This window comes from Poecilia reticulata, chromosome 13 (assembly GCF_904066995.2).
Source record: "Poecilia reticulata chromosome 13, P_reticulata-male-v2, whole genome shotgun sequence".
Classification (NCBI taxonomy): domain Eukaryota; kingdom Metazoa; phylum Chordata; class Actinopteri; order Cyprinodontiformes; family Poeciliidae; genus Poecilia; species Poecilia reticulata.
In genome coordinates, this window is record NC_088842.1 from 346,859 (window position 1) to 374,776 (window position 27,918).

Sequence of the window (27,918 nt, forward strand, 5' to 3'; positions counted from 1 at the left end):
AATAAAATCTAGTCCAACATCTGGTTTGAGGTGATTACTCTGGAACCTGTTGGAGGAAAAATATCCCAACTTCAGAAGATGAGCTTTAACCTAACAGAGCTCTGTGGTTCCTCCTGTCAGTATGAGAGTCAGGGTGAGGAGGCGCCATGTTAGGAAGAGAAGTGGAAGCTGCAGGATCTTCAGAACAAACAGGTCATGATGCTGGGCTGCTGATTATCTCTGTCTGGACACAGGATCAATAGAACCAGTTTAAAAGCTAAAATGAATGGTTATATGCCAGACATGGAAAACTGGGATGCTCTCCATGCCATGATGTTCAGGATTTAGGTCTCATGGCATCTCAAGGTGTCAACCTTGCAGCCAGTGGGCTGAGAGAAAATCCAGCATTATTTTGTAGCAATTCAAGAGCTACCAGCTTTTATCGCTTCACAAAAAAATTAATCAGCTCAGAAACTCCAAAGCACACAAAGAAGCAATATATATATATATATATATATATATAATATATTTATATATATATATATATATATAATATTTTATTTTTTTTGTCATAGTACCACCAGGAATTTAAAACTACTTTCACCCCTGTCTATAGGGGAACATAAAAGTGTAACAAGTGAGCTTGGAATAAATCTAGTACTAAGAGACACTAAGATAGAGACAGTAAAATAACTAGAAAGCAAAAAGAACATGAGGGGAAAACTGAGGAAACCCGAAATAGAAATAAGGCTGAACTAAGGAAAATAGAGCTAAAGTAACTAGAAGATGTAAACAAAGAAATAACCTAGCTAGAATGTCTAAAGAAAGATGGACAGAAAGACTAATTAAACCTAAAGTGACAAAATAAGAAAACTAGAAACACTACAGGGGGGAAGCTAGAAAGACTTAATAACTTAACTGGAACTACTAAAGAAAGGTAAACCTAAACTCTAGACATGCAAGAATAACTGAACGAAAGGTATCTAAAGAATAATCCTAACTAGAAACACTATCAAGAACTGAAAATAAGGAAAACAGTAACAAGACAATGGACCTTACCAAGCTCCACCCAGAAACGCCCCTCGAAAGTCTCACGTGACTTCATGTCTCACAAACAAAGCCTCGCGGTGCTTAGTTTCTATGTGTAATTTCATTTCGACTGACTCTCTGCAGAGTATTTCTGAGTCGATTAGTTTAGCATTTCTCCCGGATTTTCACAAAATATCAGCCACGACAAGGGAACCAACAAGTTCATATCATCTTTTTTGGACGACATCAAGATGTTTGAGCCATGCGATGCCTCCAACATTGTGCATGTCACAGCCAAATGCTACCGGTTGATGAGAAAAACAGCAGATCCTCAGACCCTCAGCATAACTATTGCTGTGGACAAGATCACTGATGCCTGTTGTTCTTGCAAGGCTGGGTAAGTCGGACATTCATGGTTTTGAAGGTGATTTCTGTTGGCAAATGTTCGTATGTGCCTAGGCCTGATGCATGGTCCTCGGAGGCTAACACAATTAGCGTGGCTAACATGATTCCAGTTTAGTAAAAAGCCTTTTCAGGTAAAATAAAATCTTAATGTATGTCAGATACGGTACACATTGCATATTGATCTGTTCAGCTAACGTAAAGCTGTAACAGACAGGCTTCAAGGTGTAGAAGTTATATCGGTACTGCCATTATGCTGTACTTGGCTTAAAGGTTTTCATAATGGATGTGTTTATTATTGACTTTATTTTTTTCATTCACTAAACACAAAGAAAGCAAAGCAATAATACTTACACCAGCAGACACTTTGTTCTTATTGATCCTACGACGGTTGAGCTGAAAATGCGGTCGTGCACAAGCTTTGATCCAAGCAGGCATTCCGTTTCAGTTTTTGGAAATTTCAAGGTGAGGCAGGTAGTTGTCTTGCCATGAGTATACTACCTGCCTACTTGTCATGAGGCAGGGGGCGCTCATGCTCCCAGACACTGGTCTTGTGACTCCACGTCTGCAGAGTAAGAAACAGTGAGCTACAGTAAATATGTCAAGTGCAGCAAAACCAGCGATAGATTTGTTTTCTCCTCTCTTCCAACGTCAACATAGATGACTACATTTTTACACTTAAACAGTTTTCTAAAGTGAATTTTTAGTCGATTCAGAAAATAATACCTAATGGAAGACCAACACCGGAGCTAACAGTTGGCTTCAAACTACGCTATCGCTCTTTTCAAACAGGGTGGTGTACAAGAAAAGACAGGCTTTGTGGATGTCCTGCAAGAAACGGCCTTTTCTGCTTTCCTTTCCCTCTTTTCTCAACTTGTGTCTAGGATAGACGTGGCTTTGGCTGAATTTATATTTTTGTGCAGAATGAGTGCATGGACTTCATTTATAAGTAGAAGTAAGACAGCAATAACTTTTTTGTTTTCTAATGAAATGTGCCTTTTGTGGGCTACAGTTTGTATGTGTAAAGAATGCAGAAAAGACGCATAACCCACAAACTGCTGTTAGCTTAGCAGCGGTAGCTATAATCTACCACAGCGATAACTTAATAACTTATTAATAATTGTAAAATAAACATTAAGCCTAAAACCATATTACTACAGCAGACTGAATGTTCTGCTCTGTGTGGGAAATATTTGAGTGTTTTTTGGTGTTGAATCCTGAAACATAAGGTGACGTTGTTGTCAGTTGCTGTGGCAACGAGTCTGCGTGTAGCTTGGCGATAGAGGATGAGAAAGAAGTGGTTTTGAGTTGTACTTCAGTTTTTCTCTTTGCTGTGGAGCATAGCACTAAATTAATAATACCTACATTTCCAAGTTTCATTGAGTTAACGGAATTATTCTACCACGGCAGTGTAGCTCTGGATGGCATGTGAAAGAATAGTCTTTTTGCCCTCCAGCATTGTGCGCATGTGCAAAATATCCGTATGTAAAGAGTAGCATGCCGGGGGTCTATATTTGTAAATCTGACTAAGCCAGTGCATCACCAGCTATGAACCTCACCGCATGTCACTGGTAAAATCAGGGCAAAAAATTGAAAATTGTGCCATGTGAACTAGGCTTTAGTGGACACACCAACATGCAGAAGCCTTGTCTGACGGTTCACCCCCCACACCCCTCCATTCCCCCCGGCCGCAGTAACATTGCTAAGCCTGGACCGGACTGCGGTGATAAAAAAGGTTGGGGACCACTGGTGTAAAACACGTTGAGTAGTCAAAATGACTAGAAAAGCATTAAATAAGTTCAGACTATTTACCATTTGTCAGTGAGGATAATTGGGGGAAAATGCTCTAGTTTACTAATGAGCATAAACATTGGACTGGGGCAATGGAAGAAGGTCATGTGGCTTAATGAGTCCAGATGTAACATATTCCACAGTGATGGGACATCATTGGAAGATGTGCATGACCTGATATACCCAACATGCCTAGTGTCTGCCTTATAGTGGTTGCTGCCGATTACTCTTCTTCACTGATGGCATGGATATATTCTAAGATGGCAGTGCCAGGAAGATATTACAAAAGTGGTTTCAGGAGCATGGGAGCACATGTCATTTCACCAGAGTCTGGAGTTACCATCAGTGCTAATCTTCAGGAGGTGACAGAAAGAAATTCTGACTCATCTGCTACTTGCATTTACATTGCAGTTGTATATGTACATTTGAATGCTTATGTATTTTGAAAAGGAAGTACTTCTGTACTTTTCACCAAGAAGCTTTTACTTTTAGTTGAGTAAGATTTGACCATTAATATCAACACATTTACTCAAGTGCTAGTGCTGAGTACTTTGTCCATCACTGATAGCATATAGCGAAATATAGGGGGGGGGTTGTTCCCGCTAAATCCTGAATATACCCAATTTGGGTTGTCTTGGAGTTTTTATCGCAGCCTGTGGGGTTTTTCCTGTCTGGGAACGAGAATACAACCTGCTGAATGTGACAGGTAGCCAATCAAAAGCGCGGTGACGTCAGAACAGAGGGGAATCCCAAACAGCTGACATATCACGCAACTGAGTCTGGTGGATATCGGAGATGATATGTGGAAATATTTTTTATTAAATCTAAAGGTCATTATTATATGTTTATGTTTATTCAGTTAAAAATGTTAACTATGAAAAAACATATTCACCTCCAAATCATAGTGCAGCAAATAGAGCGGCTGCTCCCATCGTCTTTCTTTTTGTTACGTCTTTTATCTCTTAAAACGACTCCACAAACTATCACTATTGTTTCTACATCATCATCCGTGTTTGGTTATTCTAAATTCCTGCTATGTTGGGGTTTTTACTGGATTATCCTCTGGAATCGCGATGTTCGTGACTGGAATCGGTTCGTGTTGCTCCTGCCTTGGACACACGAACCAATCGAACCTGTTGGACTTTTATCAGCTCTGTGATCACAGAGGTTTGGAGAATCGGCCGACAATCTGAAATCTTTCCGTCTAAACCAGACTGAAGACTCACAAGCTCTACTCATCTCCTCTCGACCACAGCCCAAACGCTCTGACTCTGGTCGCTATGGTAACGTTTACATATCCCTTCAAAATAAGATACAGATGCGCCACAAAAACGAACATTTTACTTTCGTGAAAATTTTAACTCACGATAATGACTAACGGAGCCCTGAGCTTGTTTCTCTGCAACGAGACGGTTCCATCAGGGAGAGATGAGAGACAATAACACCTGAAGTGTTGCTTATATCCACAGCCTGCTTGGTCTCTACGTGGTGAAACAGTTTGAAGCTTCATTGCCTCATTAGCAGCCGGTTGCCGCATGTTACGCAGAGCGGCTTGTAATGTGGGACTCACCTACCGGTCCGGGATAAATCCATTCTCCTGTCTCTTCTCTGGGCCTTTTCTCCTTTGCAAAGAAACTTTCCAAAGACATCTGAAATGTTTCTTACTCATTTTGCTGCTTGTGGGCTCAATGTTGGCGCGCAAGTAACCGAGAGAATCCGATTAAAGGATTTTCAAAATAAAAGATCCTCCAGACTCAAATAATACATAAAACAGAAATATTTCACTATTTCTTGCGCGGCCCGGTACCAATTGGTCCACGGACCGGGGGTTGGGGACCACTGATATAAAGTACTCGGGGACCCCTGTCCCATAAAGGTTCAATACGGGACAGGTGGCAACCGTAGCATCTATTCTATGCGCCTTATAGATGAAAAAAGTTTTAAAATAGGCCATTTATTGAAGGTGCGCCGTATAGTGCGGAAAATACGGTAGTTCCACTTTAATGTTCAGCTAGTTCGTCTCACTGGTTTCTCTGTCACTACAAAATCATGTGTGTAAAAATGTAACCAGGCTCAGCGTGCAATGGGAAACGCATGTAAATTTCCACCTATATATTTCGCAGATTAATAGACAGCACAAGTTTTAGTCTGAAGGCAAAGTTCTGTGGTTTGAGTCGGAAAACAAGTGAAAAAACCTTTCGTGAGTTTGTTGCAGCAGCAGACATAAACTTTTTAGCAAAGCATGCCACCAGCTATTACAGACACTCAACAAAAGCTTGAGGTAACGCATTTGTTTTTACTTTGCTCAAAGTGTTTTATACAAATCTAAAAAAAGAAAACTCCTTTCAGAGGAAAATGCCATAATAAGGTTCATTTTTGCAAAAGAGTTATCAAAAATGTATGTGTTTGCCAAGAACAAAGTTTTTATTAGATGTATATACGGTAGATAGTAGAGGTGTGCTGCTTGATCGGTCACTGATCATAATCGGCCGATTTTTGTGAAAAAGTGCATGATCGGTGATCGCCGATCATTGGCTCTTGTTGCCGATACCGATCACCTGCATCTCATTTCTCAGCCTGCCTGTGCAGCTGGTCTCCTCTTTCCTTCACATTGCACAAACGCGCAGCAACAAAACGTAAGCGATGTGGAACTATAACGCACTGAGTGAATGGGGAAGTTTGCGTGTTGCGACGGAAAATTGAAGCAGGTCAAAATGCATCAACACGACGAAGCTAATACGACATAAAAACGATGCCATACTTGACGGAGTTTGGCTACATCGAGGCTCACTGCAGTAAAAAAGACATATGGAGGATCAGATAGCAGGTAAAGCAGCGCACAGCTACAAACACTCACCAGGATTAGCATGACGGTCAGAAAGCTAAACAAATAACCCGCAAAATTATTTAAGTCTTCGAGCTGCGATGTAAGACGCTGGTTCTGCTCTCGCTGTTGAACCGCTGCTACGCTACAGGTAGTAATATTTGACAGACGGAGCGCCGCTTCTGCTCCACCTGGTAGTGACTCTCACACCGAACCTCTGTTTAAAGCTGCAGCATCTAACCTAGAAAAATACATTTTACATACGTATTAAAACTTTCGCTGTCCTAACATGAGACAGTTAATCTCTAAAAAAATAATCGACCTCCTCCCTGTTCTGCATAATTACTCCGCTCAGTCAGAAACAGCCACTCAGAACTAGCAGTAATCAGCTAGCCACCATGCTATCAGGAAGTTTTCATTCAGTAACTCAGGATTGTTTATTGTAATTGATCCTGTATTTGCCTTTGAATGTTAAGTTTTATACTTGAATTTTTTGGCAATGTTGAGGTTTTATTTTGGCTCTTTACATTATTTAGCCTCTTCAGAGCCTCCATATGTTATCAGTCTGTTAAAGATAGTATTACTGATAACAGTACAATTTGCACAATGCTTGTTTTGATTTTTTTCTTCTTGGAAAAAGTTATTAAAAACAAGTTTTTGTCTAAATTTAGGTAAATTCATGGTTCCTTTTTCCACACAATGTAACCGGTAGTGTTTATGATAAAAAAATAAATAATAATAATAATTATGTGATCGGTATCGGTGATCGTCCCTCATGGGTGATCGGTATCGGTATCGGCAGGAAAAAACCTGATCGGCACATCTCTAGTAGATAGCGATATAGTCTGGGTAGAATATTTTGTACCTTCTCCGCAGATGCAAAAGCTCAAAGTAAAAGAAGATCAACTTCTGTGCCACAAGACCTGTGGCGCTCAGAAGCTCCCGCAACTCAAAATCAGAAACGTGGAAACAATATATCCTTTATATATGGTTTTTTGAATTCAGACAAGGAGTACAGGCCAAAGGAGTCCAGGTTTTCTTTCATTTTTCCCAATGCTTCCAAACCCTAATCTTGACTGTGGATGCAAATAGTCTAAAAAACGTCCCCCCTTATATTTGCATTTAAACAAATAGATAAAAGGTCATTTTGAAAACCTGCCTCCTGATGACTGCAGCTTGAGGTGCCATGTGTCCCTGCCCTCTTTACTGAGTGGTTATAGCTCTCTGAGTGGCACGCCAGTCAGTATGGTGCTGCACTCCTGCACTGAGCCACTGTAGGCAAATACAGCTGAGAGAGAACAGAACAGCTTCTGTGGGTGTGTGTATGAGTGTGTGTGAGTACATGATACACCGTTTGGCTGCATCATGGACACAGGTAAGACTTTTTCATTCATGCATATGCCCATCTTGCTTTTCCTGAAAGAAATGTTATGAAAATCAGTGTCGTTATGAAGAAATCTAAATTCTCTGCTGTTTGTTGTTGTGCCAGCATGCTGTGATTTTCATGACTGTATGTGACAGTTAGTACCCCGAAACTTGTTAGATCATGTTTATCTCTGCAGAGAGCGAACATGAGGAAACCTACGGTCAGGAACTGTTTATGTCTAATTGCACAAATGTAATTCTAAGTTGTGATTGTTTTGAAAATTGAGTAAAACCCTGACTTTCTTTTCACTCAGAATAATGCAAAAAAAAAAAAAAAATTGAAATCCAGATAAAAAAATTTATTTTCATTTTCAAGAATCTCTTTGCTGGGCAGATTTGGAGCTTATCTAAAATATCCATTCAAAAAGCTGGGGTCTTTTACATACAGTTTTTTGCATGCAATTTCCGTTTGCATAATAAAGTTTGCATTTTCATTGAGTTTAGACCTTTGCTTCCCAGGAATGTCCCCAAATCACACCAGCACCAACGTGAGATTTATAAAATCCAATACCAAAAATGACTTGATTAATAAATATATGGGACTTCTCATTTCTATCAAAATGCATGTTTTTTCATTAACATGCGTAACATGCATATTTTCTTTTCATTAATAAAAGAAAAACATGCATGTTTTATAATGCCATACCTTCCAACCTTTTCTTTCTGCCTGGTTGAAATCGAGTGTTTCCAGCTAATTGCTTCATTTTAGTTGACCATTTGCAACAACCAGACCAAGGGCAATTTCCATGACATTTACACACACAATCCCAAAGAGTCATTCACCTATATGCATAAAACTGTGATGTATTCAAATGAACGCACTTTTGTGGGAATGGATGAAAATTTTAATGAAGTTGTGCAGGAGGATGAACGTTTTCTAGATGAGACCAAATCTCTCAGTGTCCGTTTTTTGTTGTTGTCTCTACTCTTCAGAATATTCAAAAAGAGTGTACCAGGGTGTTCGGGTTAAACACACAGTGAAAGACCTGCTGGCTGAGAAGCGATCCCGACAGACAAGCGGGCCCAGATATACTGTAAGCACCAACTGTTTTTGCTATTGTACCCTCCTGTGCTGTCTGTCGCCCTCATCATCCTTCACCCAAACCAAATACCGTAGCCACAGTTGACATTCTGTTGATGACACACTTACAGCACTGCCTTCAAATATTATCCTCTCCCTGTTTACATTTACTGTTGTTTTGTACACTAATAAGTCAATGGTTGATCCATTGACCACCTGTACTTGCCTCCCCCCTGTTTCTGCTGCCCTCAAGGCCTCATAAAGACCATCTGTAAATAGTTGAGCACAGTGTGTGGATAAAGACAAAGCACAGAGTCCTATCCTCACCTCACAAAAGAACATTGACACAATGCATGCGAAGGCAATGGCCGTGATCTTCAAAAAAATAAAAAGCTCCCTGAAGCTGGAGCTTGAGATGGGGGTGGAGGTGGGGGTGGGGGTGGGGGGGCGCAGGGCAGACAGAGAAAAGGCCAATGCAGGAGGTTGCCTATGCAAAGTTTGATCAACACACACCTGCCAGCCGATATTGTCCTCAGTCATGAACAGGCTCCAGACAAACCTCCTATTGTTGTCAAGCACACACACTGGTAAAACACACACACACACACACACACACACACACACACACACACACACACACACACACACACACACACACACACACACACACACACACACACACACACACACACTAGCTTGAATATACAGACAAATTTGGTTGTGTCTTGGATGCCTGCATGCACAAGCAAGACTGGCTTTTCATTACCACAAACTGCCTGTCAAAAGGCTTTTATGGGACAGTATTCACTCATTGGTCTAATGGTGGTATGTCCACTCTATAGATATGCAGGCTGCTTACGGCTCAGCCGGTTAGGAGATAGCATGGGATACAATAAGACCATAAAACTGTAGGAGAAAACATACCTTCACTTTCTGCTCTGGAAATTTCTGCAGAGGTTCATAACTTCAGTGGATGGAAGTTGTGGGTTGTTGTGAGTTCTGCTGTACCAGAGCTAAAAGGATTTTATGCAAACAGGTTACACTGAGGCAAAGGAGCCTGTAAAGTGAAACATGCACAGGGAACACTGTTCTATGCTGAATTTTTGTCTATAGTCTGCTCATGTCGAAAAAACACAATTTCACTAAATTCATTAAAATGGATGCAAACAGTTATGTGAGATCATATTTACAATTCAGTCATGGCAGTAGTGCTATATTTGTCATGTTATTCAGGCATTAGAACAACAAGCCCCTTATACCTACCTACGTATCTGGAATTTTGGAGGAATTACAGTCATCCATTTTACAGAATACAATATGATACGAACTGTCTGATGCTGTGAAAGCTCTGCACATTGTCCAAAAAACCAAAAAAACAAATCACCATCCTGTCACTACTTCCTGTCATCTTCTGATCCAGCAGTAACATCTGACTGTTGATCATGTGGCTCGTCTGTTGCGGAAAAAGTGTTTCCATTGTAATTTTTGTAAAACACATCTAATTCAATACTGCCAAAAAAAAACCTGATCCTTGCGCAAAAACTATCAAAAAATGGGAATTTTCTCAAAATTGCTGTGTTTTCTTGAAGCAAAGTTATTTTCATACTTTCAGTTTTGACCATAGTTTTATGGTTAATGATAATACAGGAATATCTCTCTAAAATCTCTATGTAGCCACTTTAGATAGCCACACAGGCTGAAGCTAACTGTTCAAGCCTGGCTAAGACCAAAACCTTCTGCTATCTCCAGTTCCAAATAGTCAGAGAGGCTTATGGGAACATTATTTTATAAACTTCCATATAAAAAACCAACCAATGCAAAGTTGGCAGCAGTTCAAAGGTTTTCAAATGAGCCTGTCTGATACTTTGGAGAGCAAACTTTAAAGATGGTAGAAGTTCTTATAAATCTTGCCCACAATCAGAAGAGCCAATATCTTTAAGCTTCACCACCAACTAAACTAGACTCATAATAAGATAAAGAGATAAACGTGTTATTTACTGGAGGTAACAAAACTACTCACAACCTTTTGAATGAAAATTTCCAAGATATCCAAGAAGAGTCAAATATTTACACATGAAGTGAACATTAGCAGATATGTTCCTCATGAACATTTTTGTGCACTCTCAACCACCGTATAACGTGTAAAAAAAATAGATAAATCAACAGTTATCATAATGAGCAGATATGCTATTTCCTTTATTTTCTTGACATGTAACAATATTTGCAATGAGCATAAAGGAAGCATTAGCCTTTTTGTAGTAATCATACATTTGTTAGACATGGAAACTTGTATTTTTTTCTACTTTAAATTGGGGGCCACTGAGCTTGATGTGAATTGTGTCATTCAGACCGGTGAGCTTGGAAGGATGCAGTTCTTCCTATACAAAACATGGTGATTAAAAACCTGTTCTGCTTTGCATATGGTTTTACGAAAAAGAAAATACAGCTGCTTTAAATTCTGACTCATATTTTACAAATGTATTATTTTAATGGACAGGTGTAGCGTTTCCATTTTTGTTTTATGAGTGATGCCAAAACAGGATCCACTGTGGTGTGGGGGAGGTGTGCACTATTTCTGATTGTGTGTTGAAAGCTGAACTCCATGTTCATAAGATTCCAGCCCAGGACCAAACGCCACAGAGCAGCAGGCTAGATGCTTCATCCAGAGGGTCAGTGACTTTACGTCTGTTGCTGAACAAGGTTTTCAGATTGCTGAAGGCAACAACAGCAATCTGACACAGCTGTCATATTCCCAGCTTCAGAAATATTAATATGCAAATCTAATAGGCAGCAAATCCAACTTTCTTTTCACTTAATTCAGTTTTGCTTTAAGAAAAGTTAATTTGAGTAAAACAATAAAACGTCATACAGTCACTATTTATTTGGTTAAGACTTGTTTCTATTTCCTGTTTCAGTCCTTAGTCATGAGTCATTTATTGCAGATTTCTATGGCTGCAAGACAAACAAAACTTCTTTAGCAACTTTAGCAACATTTAAAGCTACTGGACACTAAAATTATACACTTTTAAAAAAAAGATTAGCTGTTTGTTCTTTAGCTGTAGATATTTACTCACTGTTCTTGTCATATATTTTGTATTAATGAAATGAGTAGCAAGTCAACATACATAATTGACATCATTCAAATGTTTAAGACAACCACTGACAACCTGTCATCTTATTCAGGCATTAGAAATATGCTTGTAATTTATAAGCAAAAGAGAAGCCACTTTAGAGTTGCGTCATTTTGGACTGTAAAGCACCACGATTGCTCCAATTTCACAAGGAATTTTAACTTAAATTTGGCCTAAATTACTTTTTTTTTCAACAAATAAACTTAACTCATGTGATGTGTGTATCACACACATAAGAAAAGCTCTGAAACATTGTAACCCACAAATAAGTGAAGCTTCAGCCGCAGGACCTTTTCTCTTTGGGAGATCAGTCTACCAAGAAAACTGACCAACTTGCCAGGATTTGAAATCATATCATTATGTCAGACTTTTCATAGATGGCCTCAAACTAAACATGACCTGGTGCATTTGAGGCCTTCCTCCAGGGATTCAAACACGTTTTATTCAATGGTCAAATTCTGATTTCTAGATGAACTCATAGGACTGAAACAACTAGTTACAACCAACTTCCTGTTATTAAATTTGCTTACAGTTTATAAGCAAATTATAAAAGAAAAACTTTATCTCTGCAGTTGTCTAATTTTGGAAAGTAAAAGTTAATGAGTGCTGTAATTTTAAACAGAATTTTAACCTAAATTTCCAATTAATCGTTTATCGATCAACAAATACACTTTTAAAATAAATAAAACAATCAAAATATAAATTTTAACCCAAGGGAAAAAAACACACCACTTCAAAACAAGGGCAGTGAAAACAGACACTCAGTTTTCTTCAGGTGTGTGAAAAATTGTGCACTTAGAAAACAATTGCCTCCCATGAGCTTCTAAAAGAAAATTTTACCAATTTATTTTTGTTCCAAATTTCTTAGGATCTTGGATTGTTTTTGCGCTCTGATAATTTTGTTCTATATTGATTATTCTCTTTAATTAGATCAGTCTTGTTTCTGTTTTACTTTTCTTTAGTCCTTATTATATTTACTTTTTTATAGTTATTCTTAGTTACTCTAGTTTATTATGTTTCTTAAGTCTAGTCATTCTCTAATGTTAGATCCGTTTTCTGAGCGGACGGCGGTGCTGGATCCCCCGCTGTCGCCATGAGGCCGGAGCGGCGCCGAGCTGCAGGGCCGTTCGGCGCTGCTTGCAGATTGAATTTTCTTTGTTTCCCTTTTGTGTAGTCTGGTTCCTACTTTATCCTCCTCATCATGCTCCTAGTGCTTCTGGTTTAAGGCTTTTGCAGATTGCCTGATGAATTGCCTGCAATCTGCCTGGTATTCACCAGGTCATTATATAAGAATGACCAAAAAGAATGTTAATGGTCATTCTTTTTTTATTAAAGCTATCGTCTACTACTTGATGTCTAAGCCCCTCTGCATTTGGGTCCAGTTTTCGAACACCTCATCATGACAAAATTGACTTTTCATTTTTATCATTGCCATTATTTCATTCTATTTAATATCATCCTGACTACCAGCAGTTCATTTTTGTCCTCTGTAGAGGACATTTCTAAACTTGAATATCTCCCACCCCCTGCATTCTACTGAATTAATTCCTTTTGGTATCTGGAGAAGGCTGCACAGTGGTGCAGTTGGTAGAGCTGTTGCCTTGCAGCAAGAAGGTTCTGGGTTCGATTCCCGGCCCCGGTCTTTCTGCATGGAGTCTCCATGTTCTCCCTGTGCATGGTGGGTTTTCTCCAGGTACTCCGGTTTCCTCCCACAGTCCAGAAACATGACTGTCAGGTTAATTGGTCTGTCTAAATTGCCCCTAGGTGTGAGTGTGTGTGTGCATGTTTGTGTGTCTCTGTGTTGCCGTGCGACAGACTGGTGACCTGTCCAGGGTGACCCCGCCTCTTGCCCAGAATGTTAGCTGGAGAGGCACCAGCAACCCTCCTGACCCCACTGAGGGACAAGAGTGTAAGAAAATGGATGGATGGATGGATGGTATCTTGAGAGGACATTAAGGGCTTTCAATGATACCACATGTGAAGGGGTGGGACTTTTGTACATACCTTTCTCTAATTCATAAAAATGGCATTTATCAATAATATCACATTTTATGGGAAGAGACAAAGTAAGAGCATAAAACCTTTTATTACCTTACAAACACTGGGATTTTAAAAAAATGGTGATTCGACAATATTTTTTTCCTGGTAGTCAGGAGGATATAGCAATAAAATAGTCACAAGCATATCTAACTTAGAAGTCAGAAAAAAATTCAAGCAAGTTTTGTCTCTTGAGATATTAACTTAAATTTCCTATTTTCAGTAATACATGATAGCAACTATGTCTTGCAGCAATAAAGATATTTCTCCACCCAGAGTTTCTGAACAATCGTCTGCTCAAACATAGTTATACAAAGTTGCTGTAATATTCCAGTAACACTTCACTTAAAACACACATAGCTTTACGTTTCTTTTCGCAAGGACTAGCTAACTCAGCACATGGTTAGAAAAAGCCTTCCATACTTGTGTAACTTGTCCTACTCAGGATCTTTTCACAGGCAGAAATGGCTGCTAGCGTTAGCTTATTCAACCTCTCTCTTTGTATACTGTTGTCATGATTTGTGTGTGTTAAGCCTTGTAATTTAGTTATCACCGTCTGATAACTAAATAACCAGTCATGTCCACTTCGCTTTGAACTCTGTAAAATTCAATAACTGTTTCAGCTGCACTATGTAACCGTCTACTGCAAAAGACCATAAACATGCTAGGAGCTACCGCGGTCTGTTTCACCATGAATAACATTGTGAAAGATGAGAAACACTTAAACCATTAAGTAGAAACAAGTTTCATTACCACAATAATGTGAATAACCTGAAGAACATTTTGGATGACTTGGGTTTTCCCCTCTTGCGTTAAGAAATCTGTAAATATGAACAGCTGAACTCTTAACAAACCTTTATGTTTTGATAAATGTAAACATTATTAAATGGCCTCTTTTAGCAGTTCTTAGTTTGTCTTTTGTATCATTGTTGTATCTTGTTTTCTGCTTCTCCTAATTAGAAAAGTTAATTTAGCTGTATCTATTTGTCAACTGCTCAAAAGATCATTGTGAAAAAGTTCTAAGCTTCTTTAACAAACACATATGAGTTGATTGTCTTTAATGTTCCAGGCTGCATGTAGCGACAGAGCAGAAGAGAACTGTATTTTAACTTGAAGAAACCTCCAGCAGAGACCAACTGGGAGTTTGAGACAGAGCAGAAATACAAAAACACAGATACACTGAACCACTAGTACTTTAAATATTAAGGAAAAGTTAGAGCGTTAATGGCAGCAGTAGCTCCTTCATCTGGGAGACAAACAAACATTAAAGCGCTAAAGGATCAAAATGACTTATGCAAACTATATTTCATTTCTAAATCTAAATCTGATTTTGCTGCAATTATGTGATCTTTCCCTAAACCACCTTGAGAATTAGAATTGTCAGTTTTGGATATGGCAAAAGTTGGTAATAAAAGGGATCAGACATTTGTATCAAGTATCTGATGGTTTATGATGACTAGTTTGTAATTACTTCAATGTCACCTCTTACATTTATCTCTGTCTTATATATAAGACTAGATAAATGCAGTAGTCTCACTTTGAGACTGTTTTAGTCAATTTTATTGGATTAACCTTGTGTTATGGTGTTATTTTTGAAAACAAAATATTAAAAAAAAATCAAATGTGTAACTTTATGTAACATCTGTTTAAATAAAAAAGAGATGTTATTTACAATTTTGGAAGCACTTTATGTGCTTGTCAATGCAGTATTTACATGTCTGGTTGTGAATGTTGCTTAGGGAGCCAATGACCACAGGCACATAGTAACGATAGCCGTTCCCGTCCTATGTTAACCAATGCCAGGTTTTATCTCAGAGAATAAAAAGGCCATTGAGAGAGTAAAGCTAGCTCTGACCACAGAGTAATCCAGCTCATGCTGGAACATGAACCGGTACAGCAGGAGTAAAAACATCTCACATCATCCCACTTTAGCAGCTTTCTCCCGTCTGACAATTTGCATCCAGGTGCACTGAGACATTCTGCTTTAAAGCTACATTTATGAGCTCAAGCAAAGCAAAAATAAAAACTGGATTCAGGAAATTGTATGCATTTACCTTTACAATTTAAAACATGAACAGTGTTGGCAAAGGTTAGCTAGTCAGTAAGAATTTTCCAGGGTGTGATTGGTCTTCACTTAAAAAACTGTACATTTGGAGTACTTATTAGAATATGTCGAAAAAGTGAAACATCACAAATGGATAAATTAAATGGATAGTAATGGATAACTCAAAGTTCACTTAAAGTTCACTGAACTTTTATGAAATATTGATTTCAAAATTGTATTTTCAAATTTAGCTGAATTTATTTGTGTAATATAATACATATCCTATTTTGAATAGTAATGAAGATTTTTCTTTTTGGAAACCAGGATAAGTCCCTCCCATTATTCCACCTCCAACCATCAACCACCTCACGCCCCCTCCTCCCCCCACCTGATTGAAACACATTATCTGACTGAGCTTGAGCGAGCTGATTTCCATACGCAGCCTTCAGAGATGCAGTGAGCCGTACCTGGGCCACATGAGGAAGTCTTGGCGCTGGCAAATCACATTCAAATTCTGCCCTCAAAATTTGCGTGTGCCCTAGCCAACATGGGCTTAATATCAACTCTTTCATGTTAGCACTATGCAAAACAAGAGGCTCTGTCATTTTCTGTCCTGTGCGAGCGGAACAGGGTGTCTGCATGTCTTTAGCTCTGCACGAATGGGACTGCTAAGAAATAGAAACTCTACAAATGATCTGTCCTTTTTGGTTAGAAAATGTAGAAAAAAAATACAAATGAAAAAAAGTAAATGTAAGAAAACATACTTGTGTTTTTTTTGGCAGCATGTTCCAATCATATTGAAAGCATTTTTATTCTGTTTGGGTTGTAGCAATTTTTCATACTGTCAAGTCTCCACTGAAAAAGAAATCCGGGTATCCACCTTATTCCTAGCCCCCATGAGGCTTTATGGGCGCGACTTCCGCTGCTAACCGGAACCGCCATTTGTTTATATGCTAGCAACTCGCTAACCAGATTCCACAGAGGTTTTAGAATATAAAATATGTGGGAACTCCAGCTATCACAGCTTAAATGCGGCAGTATTGTTTTACCGCTACCTACAGCTAATGCGGGGAGGGATGGCGACTTGAAGAAGCGGCTGCAAACAACAACCCACACTTAGGGTTGCCACCTTTCAGAAATTAAAATAAGGGACCAGTCCCTATATATTAAAAGGGGGGTGGGGGGACGCGGCTGAGAGCTGCGGCAAGTAGACCTTGCTGCAGCAAACAGGAAGGGGCGGGACGGACCACTGTCAGTCTCTTACCTTATTTGGAAATGGGACCATTGCACTCCGGAAGTGAAGGGGGCGCCATTTCCTATATTATCCATGGTCTCTCATTTAAAACTTAAGTAAAATTTTTAAGTTTTAACTTTTTAACTCATTGTTAAAATGTTAACATTACTTAACCAGAGGTAATATGAGCTAATGTTACTTGTTAGGTAACCCCAAGATCACTGGGTCTTATTAAAAGATAAAGTGACGTTTCTTAAAAATGTAGTCAGTGTTTTCAGCAAAGTTGAGCTGACTGTACTGGAATGATCCAAGGTATTTAAAATTTGCCATCGTTTCAACAGGTTGGCCAACGAGTGAAACTGGAACCACTTTCAGGTTTTATGTCATTTAATTAGCTCTACTTCCTTAATAAAATTAAAAGGTTTGGTGTTTTGTGAGGGACTTTATCTTTTGCGGTTCCAGTTATGCGAGAATTAATAATAAATAAAGACTTTGGTATTCTGATTTAGTAATGTATTTATATTAGTTGTGTTACCACCACCACGCCACTAGAGGCAGTAGCAGGCCCGAAAAGATGCGACTAAGGAGCAGATTTAGAAGTACACCGAAAGCTACGGATTTTGTTAAAAACTGAGCTGCACTGAAGTAAATAAAAGAAGTTCAAATACATGCTGAGAGTGAAACTCCTTCCTAAAGATGAAGCTATATCACAGATTTAAAAATAAAAATAAAACAGGAGACCGCGGATAATATAGGAAATAGTGTCTCCTTCACTTCCGGAATGCAATGGTCCCATTTCCAAAGAAGGTAAGAGACTGACAGCCGTCCGTCCCGCCCCTTCCTGTTTGCTGCAGCGAGGTCCTTCTCGGACCGGTGGCAACTCTACCTGCACTAGCATAGTTAGTTACTTCATTGACTCAGTTGCTTCGGAGATGCGGATTTTCTTCCCTTGGCTTTTTGTCCACACAATGAAATGAACACAAATAAAGCATTTCTGGGTTCTCTGTTCAAGTTTAGAAGTTTTAGCCAAATTCTTGTTGTTTCCTTATCTGTCAGTATGCAATGAAAACTACCGCCTTTGTTTGGGAGCACGTTCAAGACACACCTGTTGCTGCCACAAACTAAACTTGGTCTGATTATTAAAGTACAGTCACGAACAGCACAACAGTTACCCGAGCTCCGAAAGGACATCTTGCGACACTTTCTAGTGGGAGTTCCTCTGTATGACAGGTTAATATGTGATTCGGTTCTGGTCCATTGGGGAGATTCTCCATATTACGGTCTGGAGCGCAGCAGCTGCGGTCATTTCTCCGCTGATTTGCAGCGACACTCAGCAACGGAGAACCTCAAGGTTCTGGTTGTGATGGACTAAATGAGCCCAGATATTTTATTTTGTCTTATAAAAACTGTTCCGGGCCCAAACATAATGATAAAGACTCAGATCATGAACTTTATTATTTTTAAATTCAAACGAAAAATAAAATTCACCTCAAACCAAACCAATATGATGCAGTTCTGGTGTTTTGTACTGTCGGTGCAGAACAGCAGCTCAGCACTCTGACCAGATTCTCTGCTTTTCTCGTCTTTATCACTGTCAGCTGTTGGCAGGGTTGGGTTAGGGTTAGGGTTAGGGGGTTAGCTAACCCTAACCAAACATTGTTGGTGTTACAACACCAACATATTGTTTTGTGAGAAATCAACCGTCATGCATCACGGCCTCATGCAGTCTGAGAACAGGATCCAGCAGATCTGATCCAAAGATCCTCTTGTAGTCCAGGGACACGGTCATATTACAGCAACATCTGGAAATGACATAATCTCCAGAGTATCATTCCCTCTCCTCTTTGGCTGCTGTTGAGGAGTTGGCCAAATGTATTGTAGCTGCATGATTATTTAAAAATCAGAAACTGCAATAGCTAAAGAGCTGTAAACTAAACCTAAAGCAGAAATTGAAACCACCAGTGCAACTTGCGTGCTGCAGAATTTTTTTTGTTCCTCTCTGCTCAAAGAATTCAATGACAAAATCATATGATTTCAACCTAAATTTAAAAGTTTTCTTCTTGAGGGAAGCTCTTGATAAACTAATAATCTGAAAATCATTTTAAACACAGGTGTGATAATAATGGATTATTTCAGATTTTCATTCATAGTTCAAATACTGTAGGGTTTCCTCCAGAAAACCTGAGAAGCCCTTTGCTAGGGGCGCTAGGGCAGCCCACCAGCAGCCCAACATTCTATTACTTTTATGTTAAAAACGTTAATAGTTACAAAAATCTGATGTACATGAGCAGGCATCATAAATAACACTGATGTGAAGCCAACAGACAGGTGCATGGACGGCACAATTCCTGCTGACCCTCTCACTTCCCATTCAATCAGTCAAACCTCTAGCTTACTCTGTCTTTACTGTCACTGTTGCTAGTATATTAAAAACCCTTTTTAAAATAAAGAATGCTTAGCCTGGGGGTGGGGTGGCAAGTAAAGCCTGGTTTATAATAAACTCGGGGAAACCCTGAATTAAAGCGCTACTTCTTCCTCACAGGGAGGATCGACTACTCCACCTTCGTTTGTCCAGATGCCAGGTATGTCTCAAAGTAACACAGATCTTCAACATTAAATCTCTAGACTTTTACCAGTCCCAAATTTTTGGCTCCAACAATCCCAGCACATTATTTTTATATATCATATGACACATGTTTTCTTACGTCATGCAGGATCACACATGCTGCCCAGCTACTACAGCATGAGGCGTCCCTTCATATCCGACGCAGACTTTTGCACATCCACCAAGCAGTTTCCTTCCGATGTCTATTCTTCCACACAACCCTCCTCTATGAGCAGCTACTCCTCTCTCATCGACAGCTACTACCCAGAAACCTTTGGTGACTACCGTAGCGCAGCCACCTTCTCCAGCTCTGGCAGCTCCTTCCTGCCCTCGTCAACCATTTCCTCCCTGTTGCCAACTTTCAACGGAGATTCACCGCATTTATTTCTGGTAGGATTCTGAGAACTTTGCAGAGTTTTTATATCCCTTGAACTTTTGCTGACAAGGTGATACATATTTGTATATAATTATGAAGTGGAAAGAAAATACATGGTTTTCATTTTCTTGCGCACCCACAATTTTGTTTTCGTTCATAGAGCGCCAATTCGAGAATGGTACAACTGTGGCTCCCATCCAAGGCGCCTGATGCTTCACAATTCTTGAATTTTTTTTAGAGCCTGATTTTTCTTCTAAAATCGCAAACATGAAAGCATTTATGTGGTGCTCACCACTTTTATTTTTCTTACATTACATTTGATCACGAGCAGCTGCAGACCAAAAGCATTCAACCACTTTTACTTGAACGAATTTTGATCCCAAACCAAAATAGGAAACAATCGACTCAAAAGAACCTTTGCTTTAAGGCAAACCTGCAAGATGTCTGGCATCATTCAGGTGTACAATAATTCACGGATCCAGGTTCTGTGATACTCTGTCTGCTTTACTTGCATTAAAAACATGCAATGTTGAATTTTTGAGGCAGAGTACTTTTACCTGGTCGACATTGACCCACATGACAAAATGTTTTGATCTGGTTTAGATCAAAGCATATTTTTGATTTTAATGTCCTAGTCAAAGTCCAGGCTTAAATTTATTTGAGAATGTATGGGGAAATGATCTTCATTGATACTCTCCATCCAATCTGCCTAAGCTTGCTCTGTCTGATTATACCCCAAAACACCTAAAGGTAAACATGGTTTGACAGATGGGCATTCCACACTTTTCAGCTTCTAGACACTGATGTATGGATTGACACAAAAGCTTTAACTTTGAATGTTCTGTCCCTCAGTTATTACTCATCACATCATTTTCAATCACACATCAATGGTAATGTTCTGGTTTTGGTGGCAGGTACTTCCCTCTCTTCCCTAGCAACAGGATATTCAACATAATACAACACTGTGTGGTGACTGTAGGAGATTTATTATCTGCACATGTCTACACCCACTTTCTCACCTGGAATGGACACAAGCACTGTGCTGTAAGCGGCAAGAGGGAAGTATGGGAAAAATGTTTTAGTGAAGGTCCTGGATGGAAAGTGTTTTCAGTTTATATCTTTAAAAGCATTTTTTGCAAAAGTTATCTGTGAAACCTGCTGCTGGTTCACACACCCCACCAAATAAAAGATTTTACACAACAGCTAGGAACAATGAGGCTTTTACTTTGAAATTTTCAGTAAGCTTAATTTTACATGACCACACCAATCCCATGTAACGGTGGTTGTTGAATTATACTGATTTTCTAAAGAACAAATCAGCAAATTTCATACTGTCTCCATATTAAGGTGATAAAAGATCAGTGGGATATTGGCTCAAGACAAAGATTCCAGGATTGTCATTGCACATGTTGAACCACACTGGACTTTCAAAATAAGACCCACACATAGCCTACAAAACAAAACCATTTATGTTTTACACAACGGCTAATTGCATATTTGACCCTTATAAAATGTGTATAACAAAACTACTGTTAAGCATGATTGGTGTGACCTTTTAAAATCAAGCTTACTGAAATTTTCAAAATGAATGCCTGAGTACACTTGGCTACTCTTTATATTTAACCTGAGGAAAGAGTACATTGAGATATCGTCTTAAAACATGTGCTCCAACACAGCATGCTAGTGATAGTCACACACACTAAATGTAGCATTTAAGGTAACCTTAAAGCATGATGTTGAAATTATTCATCTAATTCAAAATGCTCCATTTAAAACACAATGTTGCTGGAAAAAGGAACAATATTACCTCTGCAGGTAGTACAGAGGTATATTTACCAGGGTATAAGTACCCTGGTAAATATAGAGGAGTTGCATGGGACAATAATAATTGACCCCAGAAAACTAGACTGGTTCCTGGAAAAGGTTCCAGTTTTGGAAATGCTCCTTGTGACTGTCAGATCCATTTAAAGGCTGAAAAGTTTTATTGTTTCATTCAGAAATTGGAATATTGGAATTCTGACTGGGAAAGTTGGAGCTTCCTCACAAACTCCAAATTCAGAAGTCCAAAATGGCTGCCAACTGTTATAGGGGAGGTATGGTTTGGCCCCTTTAAGATCATTACAGGTTTTGGGATTTACATGTGTTTACACATAATTCCTGAATGATCCACACATGGAAGGGGGCGACACATAAGGGGGTTGTGGGTTAAATCAATGCACCAATGTAGCAGTGGTTTGGTTTCACACTGCAGTGTCAAACAGGCCACAGTTCACCCCCTCACCTGTGGTGGCTTTGCACCAAGAACCACTGAAGGAAAATACTGAAGAAAGCAAAATAAAAACCCTCTGAAGAAGTGAAGAAGACACTGAGCACAACTTCCTTCTTCACCAAATATAAATAACATAGTGGTTGGAGGATTTCTATTTTGTCTTCGATGAGTCTAGCTCTAGACTGTTTGTTTTGGTTGCATTTATCCAGAATATCCTGGGTAGGTTTGCTTCCTGCTTTTGGGGTGGTGTCTGGTCTGCTTGGCGTTCACATATGAATTTGAACCACATCAGAGTTCACTTCCAACTAAAATGAAACGGGTTTGTAGGCAGACCAGAGTTTACCTTTTTGGTCTCAGTTGCACATTCACATCTCCTCAAAACAACCAGACTGTTAGATTAAAGCAGACTAAACGGGGGTGATGTAAAAGCACCTGTAATCACTATGACCAGTATGGGACACTCAAACACACTTTGCAAAATGTGTTTGACATCAGAGAGGAGAGACATTAAGTGTAGCTTTCGTCTGATCTGAGAAGTATATTGGTCAGCCGAATCTGATGCTGATGACAGAACACAGCAGCTGTAGTTGCTACATGCAGCCTGCAGTGCTGTATGGAGGGTTACTCTGGAGAAAAGCTCTTACTCAGGTGAAAGTTGCATGTTGTTAGCTATGCCAAAATGCTTCTGCAAACTCAGATGCGTCTCTGAAATTCCTAAAGATCTGTACTGTATACACATCAACTTGTATGATGGGAAACATCCATCCATTTTCTAACACCCTTGTCCCTCAGTGGAGTCGGGAGGTGCTGGTGCCTCTCCAGCTAACGTTCCAGGCAAGAGGCGGGTCACCCTGGACAGGTCTCCAGTCTGTTGCAGGGCAACACAGAGACACACAACCATGCACACACACACACACACTCACACCTAGGGAGAATTTGGAGAGGCCAATTAACCTGACAGTCATGTTTCTGGACTGTGGGAGGAAACTGGAGTACCTGGAGAAAACCCACCATGCACAGGGAGAACATGGAGACTCCATGCAGAAAGACCGGGGCCGGGAATCAAACCTAGAACCTTCTTGCTGCAAGGCATCAGTGCTACCAACTGTGCCACAAACAATGTAATAAATAGTTGGTAGTTGCATGTTTTTTTGCTGACTATGATCTGAAAGGTGTATGGTTGCAGTACTGAACTTCTATTTGCACTCCTGACAGTCTGTGTCTCATTAAATTAGCTGCATATATATATATATATAACACTTACAATACTTACAGGTTTACAAAGATCTGTTTTTAAACCTGCTCCTTTAATGTTTAAATGCGTCAAACTCTGAGTACCACATTGTCACTGCCTTGACCTGCTAACAGTGTTAGCCTGACCTCTGAGCACAACAATTTGCAGTTTCCTCTAGTTTTCTGAGTTCCATCTTGGACAAAGCTAAGTTTGATGTTAGCTCATTTTACTTATGAAATGATGGAATGTAAACTACACTAGTGGTCATCAAAAGAACTGCAACGTTAGCTTGATGTTCTAGTACTTGAGTTTGTTCCAGTCAGATTATTCTTTAACATGATTTTAATGCCAAATTTTGTTAAACCTAATAATTTGAAGTCATCTTTCATTTTCAAACTCTTGAGGCTGGTTGGTTCTCTCCACCATGTTCATGGATGCTGTAATGAAAGTTATAATATCAAACGCAGCATGAATGTAGTCCTCTTTTTAAAAGTGCTAAAATGTGTTTTGGGAAAACATACAATGTTCCGTAAAAGTAGACGCTGTGAAAAAAAAGTGATCACAAAATAGATGATGCCGTGACAGAAGACCTTTTGTGATGGCTGAAGATCAGGATGCTATCTGATGAGGAAATGAATAACTGAAACGTTCTTCCTCTTTGTTCATGTTTTCCTGCTTTAGCGTGACTCATGGGACCAGTCGGGACCTGAGCCAGTGTCCCAGGTGGAGGGCCTCTGTCCGGACAGCCTGGGTTCTGTCAGCGTCCCACCCTCCATAGCCAGCCCGGAGCCCTCTGGGAGCCCGTCCCACTACCGTTCCCCCAGCCGCGGCTCCTCCATGGGGCCTGTCTCCAGCAGCCAGCCGTACACCCTGCATTCACTGGAGGACGTCCACTACCACCCTTTGACTTCTGGCGGCACCTACTCTGTGCCCTCCTCCTTTCCCTGCCCCCCGTACATGAGCAGCCCCGTCAGCGACCTGGTGTCCAAGATGGTGTCAGAGGACATGGCGGAGGGTCACAGTAGCCTCCCAGCTGGCACCGAGGCCCACTCTTCATGGGCTAAGGAGGACGGGGTGAGCCCCTGGTCCCCCTATGAACTCCGGAGGGCCTACTGACCTGAGCGACCAACCAAGACTGAGAGGTCAGCATGTCCAAATGAATGAAATTTCACAGACTTTTCCCATGAAAAGCACTGACCTTGACATAAAATGTCAGAGACGTGTGTGTTGGGTTTTTTTTGGACATTCATCATCATTGTTTTATTCAACAGCTAATATTTGTACTTTAATAGCAACAGAGTAGTAATTGGTTGACTAAGTTGGCCAAAACGATGTGGTAGGAGGATCACATTTACTTACTGCAAAGAAGAAAATAAAAGGGTTTTTATTATTATTATTATTATTATTATTATTATTATTATTATTATTATTATCTTTTTTTAATTTTGTCTATTTTTCAAGCTTGTATTATATGTAAAAAAGATTGGAGAAAATGGCCACTGAACCTGAAACTGACACAAATAAAATGCATTTACAGATGAAGTATGTTCCATCTACAAACTACTCCACTGTCCTCCTACAGAGACGTGAACAAAGTCTCTGCTTTGCTTCTCGTTTTTAAGTCTCTTTTTGACCTGATAAAGCAAACAGGAAGGTATTTTTTGGTTATAAACTAACACTGTCCAACTTGTTACCTTTTTTTTTTTACTTCATGGAATTTTATGTGCTAGGTTTACACAAACTAGTACATAAGTTGAGTTTGAAGTCAAGTTTATTTGCATAGCACATTTAAGCAGCAAGGGTTCCAGTCATTATGATTCAAAGTGTTTTACACCATAAAACAAAATACAATAACCAAATATGAAACAATGAACATTACATCATCAAATATACATCATGTAGACTGATCAATATTCCATTCAATGTTGCCTTTGAGTCATTGTGACTCAAAGGCAACACTAGCCAGATGGGCTTTAGCTATGATGTAAAGGAGCTCAGTGTTTCTGCAGATTTTCAGTTTTCTGATTTTTTTTTTGCAGTTTTCTGAAGTTTGTTCAAGATTAGTGGAGTATAGAAGCTGAATGTTGCTTCTCCATCTTTGATTCTGACTCTGGGGATGCAGAGTAGAAGGGAACCAGAAGATCAGATGACAACAGGTCTTTAGTGTTAAATTCATATTTGTGAAACTCTGAAAAGCGTCTACTGGTTTGTGAGTTCAGCTGGCCTGAGTCAGTGCCTCGGTGCTGCAGTTTTCCAGCTTTGTGCTAGAAACCGATTTGTTTCGTCCCTGTTTTTTCCACAGTAGCTCAAGCTCAGGTAGATTGGGAGCTTCCATCTATTCAAACGTCTTTTCACAGAATAGATGGAATGATTGATACATGAATGTGTTTGTAGTTAGTATTCTGCTGCACATTGTGTAGCCTACAAAACTACCAACAGAACTTCATACTTTCTGTCTTTCTTACCTCTGTTCCTTGTGGAGGGAACAACTAATAAATCCAGTTTAGGTAGACGACAAAAAATTTGTAGGGTTGCGCCTGTGCCATCTTCTATGTTCAGATGATGGAATAGACAGATTAGTGATTCTTGAGAATAGGGACAAAATGGGTTTTAAATTTCCCCTTTTTTTTTTTTTTTGTTATTTCTCAACCTTATGTATGCAAATATGACAAATAATGTTTTGGAAATGTAAAGATGCTACTAAGGTGCAGGCTCCCAGCTGCAACATTTAATTAAAAATTACATTTTTAATCGACCTGACCCAGAACTTTGTCATCACCATCTGACAAAAATAAATATAAAATCATTTTTGATGACCCTATTAGTGATATTTTTACTCATTTTACAGACAAATGCTTCTCAAGAAACAAAATAAATATTATTTAAACAAAAAACAACAAAAAGTCCATCTGACGGAGTTGACACAGAACTGAAGGTGACAAACTAGTGATGAGTAAAATGAAAAACTTGGTACATGTCAAGTAATGCAATTTATATAAAATACATTAAAATGAATTAATTGCACATTTAAGTGAGTTTTGACAACAATTTCACTGAAAGTCACAAAAACTCTGACGGAGTTGACAAAAAGCCAAACTACCTCAATTTATATGATGTTATTCTGAAGGAGGCCATATTGTAGCTCATCAGGTCCATGAAATCTTTACATTATACCAAAATTAAGCTTTTATTTCACAAAATTTCATCAAAGTTGTGTAAATTGTCAATTATGGAGTTGATACAACATGGTTGTGACAAACAGCTTAGGAATAAAACAGAAGAAAAAACTAAAGAATAACATAAGCTAACCAGAGCTAACTAGCCCTCTTAGCAAAGGAACAGAAAGGAAGTGGTCATGGGGTCCTCAGAAGTTCTGGTGCCCCCAATAATGCCTGATTTTTTACATTCTTTTCATTTCTGACTGTGTTGACAAAAACTAGGGACAAATTTCAATGGAGTTGGAAAATATATAAAAATGATTTTTAATTCAATTTATTGATACCTTTATAATTATTTATATGAGTAATTATACTTAATTGTCATAATATATAATTTTAGTATTTCTTTAATTGTTTTAAACTATTATAATGTATTGAGTTCTGCTCCTGGACAAGGGATTTTACAGGCATCATCCACCGGCTACAATGTTTAAAATAAAATAAAAAATCAGCAAATAACTGGAAAATATACATTGTTGTGATCACATGACCCAGGTTGGTTTAGTCAGATATTTTGTGTATATTTTATTAAAATTTTGTGCTTTATCCATAGGACCTGTTATCTTTATTCTCAATAATCACTGGATTTTCAAAGCTTGGCATGTTTTCGAGCCTAACTCTGACCTGTCTGCTGTATTCCTGGGTCTGCGTGGAGCTTTTTCTTCTCAAATGTCCTCAAGCAAACCTCTGAGGCATTTAAGAAACAGCTGAGTTTACAGGTGCTGGTCATAAAATTAGAATATCATGTCAACTATGACTTACGTCAGCAATTCCAGTCAAAAACTGAAGCTTGTATATTGTATTCATTCAGTGCACATTTGTTGTAATGTTGATCATTATAACTCACAACTAATGAAAACTCCAAGTTCAATATCTTATAAAATTAGAATATTACTTAAGATCAAAACAAAAAAAGGATTCTTAGAAATGTTGGTCATGTATGAACATGAAAAGTGTGAGCATGTTCAGTACTCAGTTGGGGCTCCGTTTCCCCAGATTACTGCAGCAATGTGGCGTGACGTGGAGCTGATCATTCTGTGGCACTGCTCAGACGTTATGAGAGTCCAGGCTGCTCTGATGGTGACCTTCAGCTCTTCTGCATTGTTGGGTCTGGTGTATCACATCTTCCTCTTCACAATAGCCCATAGATTTTCTATGGAGTTAAGATCAGGTGAGTTTGGTGGTTAATTAAGAATAGGGATAAACCAGGTACTGGTAGCTTTGGCTCTGTGTGCAGGTGCTAAGTCCTGTTGGAAAATTCAATCTGTATCTCCATAAAGCTGGTCAACAGCAGGAACC

The 27,918-nt window shown here is 39.2% G+C and overlaps 1 protein-coding gene across 2 annotated transcripts; it reads left to right on the forward strand.

The window, feature by feature from the left end:
- The first annotated feature begins 6,778 nt into the window (after positions 1-6,778).
- pou2af2a (POU class 2 homeobox associating factor 2a) lies at positions 6,779-27,108 on the forward strand. Of its 2 annotated transcripts, XM_081614806.1 has the most exons (5): positions 6,779-7,400; positions 8,384-8,484; positions 19,460-19,499; positions 19,632-19,912; positions 24,083-27,108. In XM_081614806.1, exons 1-5 carry the CDS (start codon positions 7,391-7,393, stop codon positions 24,515-24,517), a joined length of 867 nt encoding a protein of 288 aa, XP_081470932.1. In that variant the 5' UTR covers positions 6,779-7,390; the 3' UTR covers positions 24,518-27,108. The 2 variants fall into 2 exon arrangements, with proteins under 2 accessions (XP_081470932.1, XP_081470931.1); XM_081614805.1 differs by lacking the exon at positions 6,779-7,400 and having other exon boundaries at positions 7,412-8,484.
- The last annotated feature ends 810 nt before the right edge of the window (positions 27,109-27,918 follow it).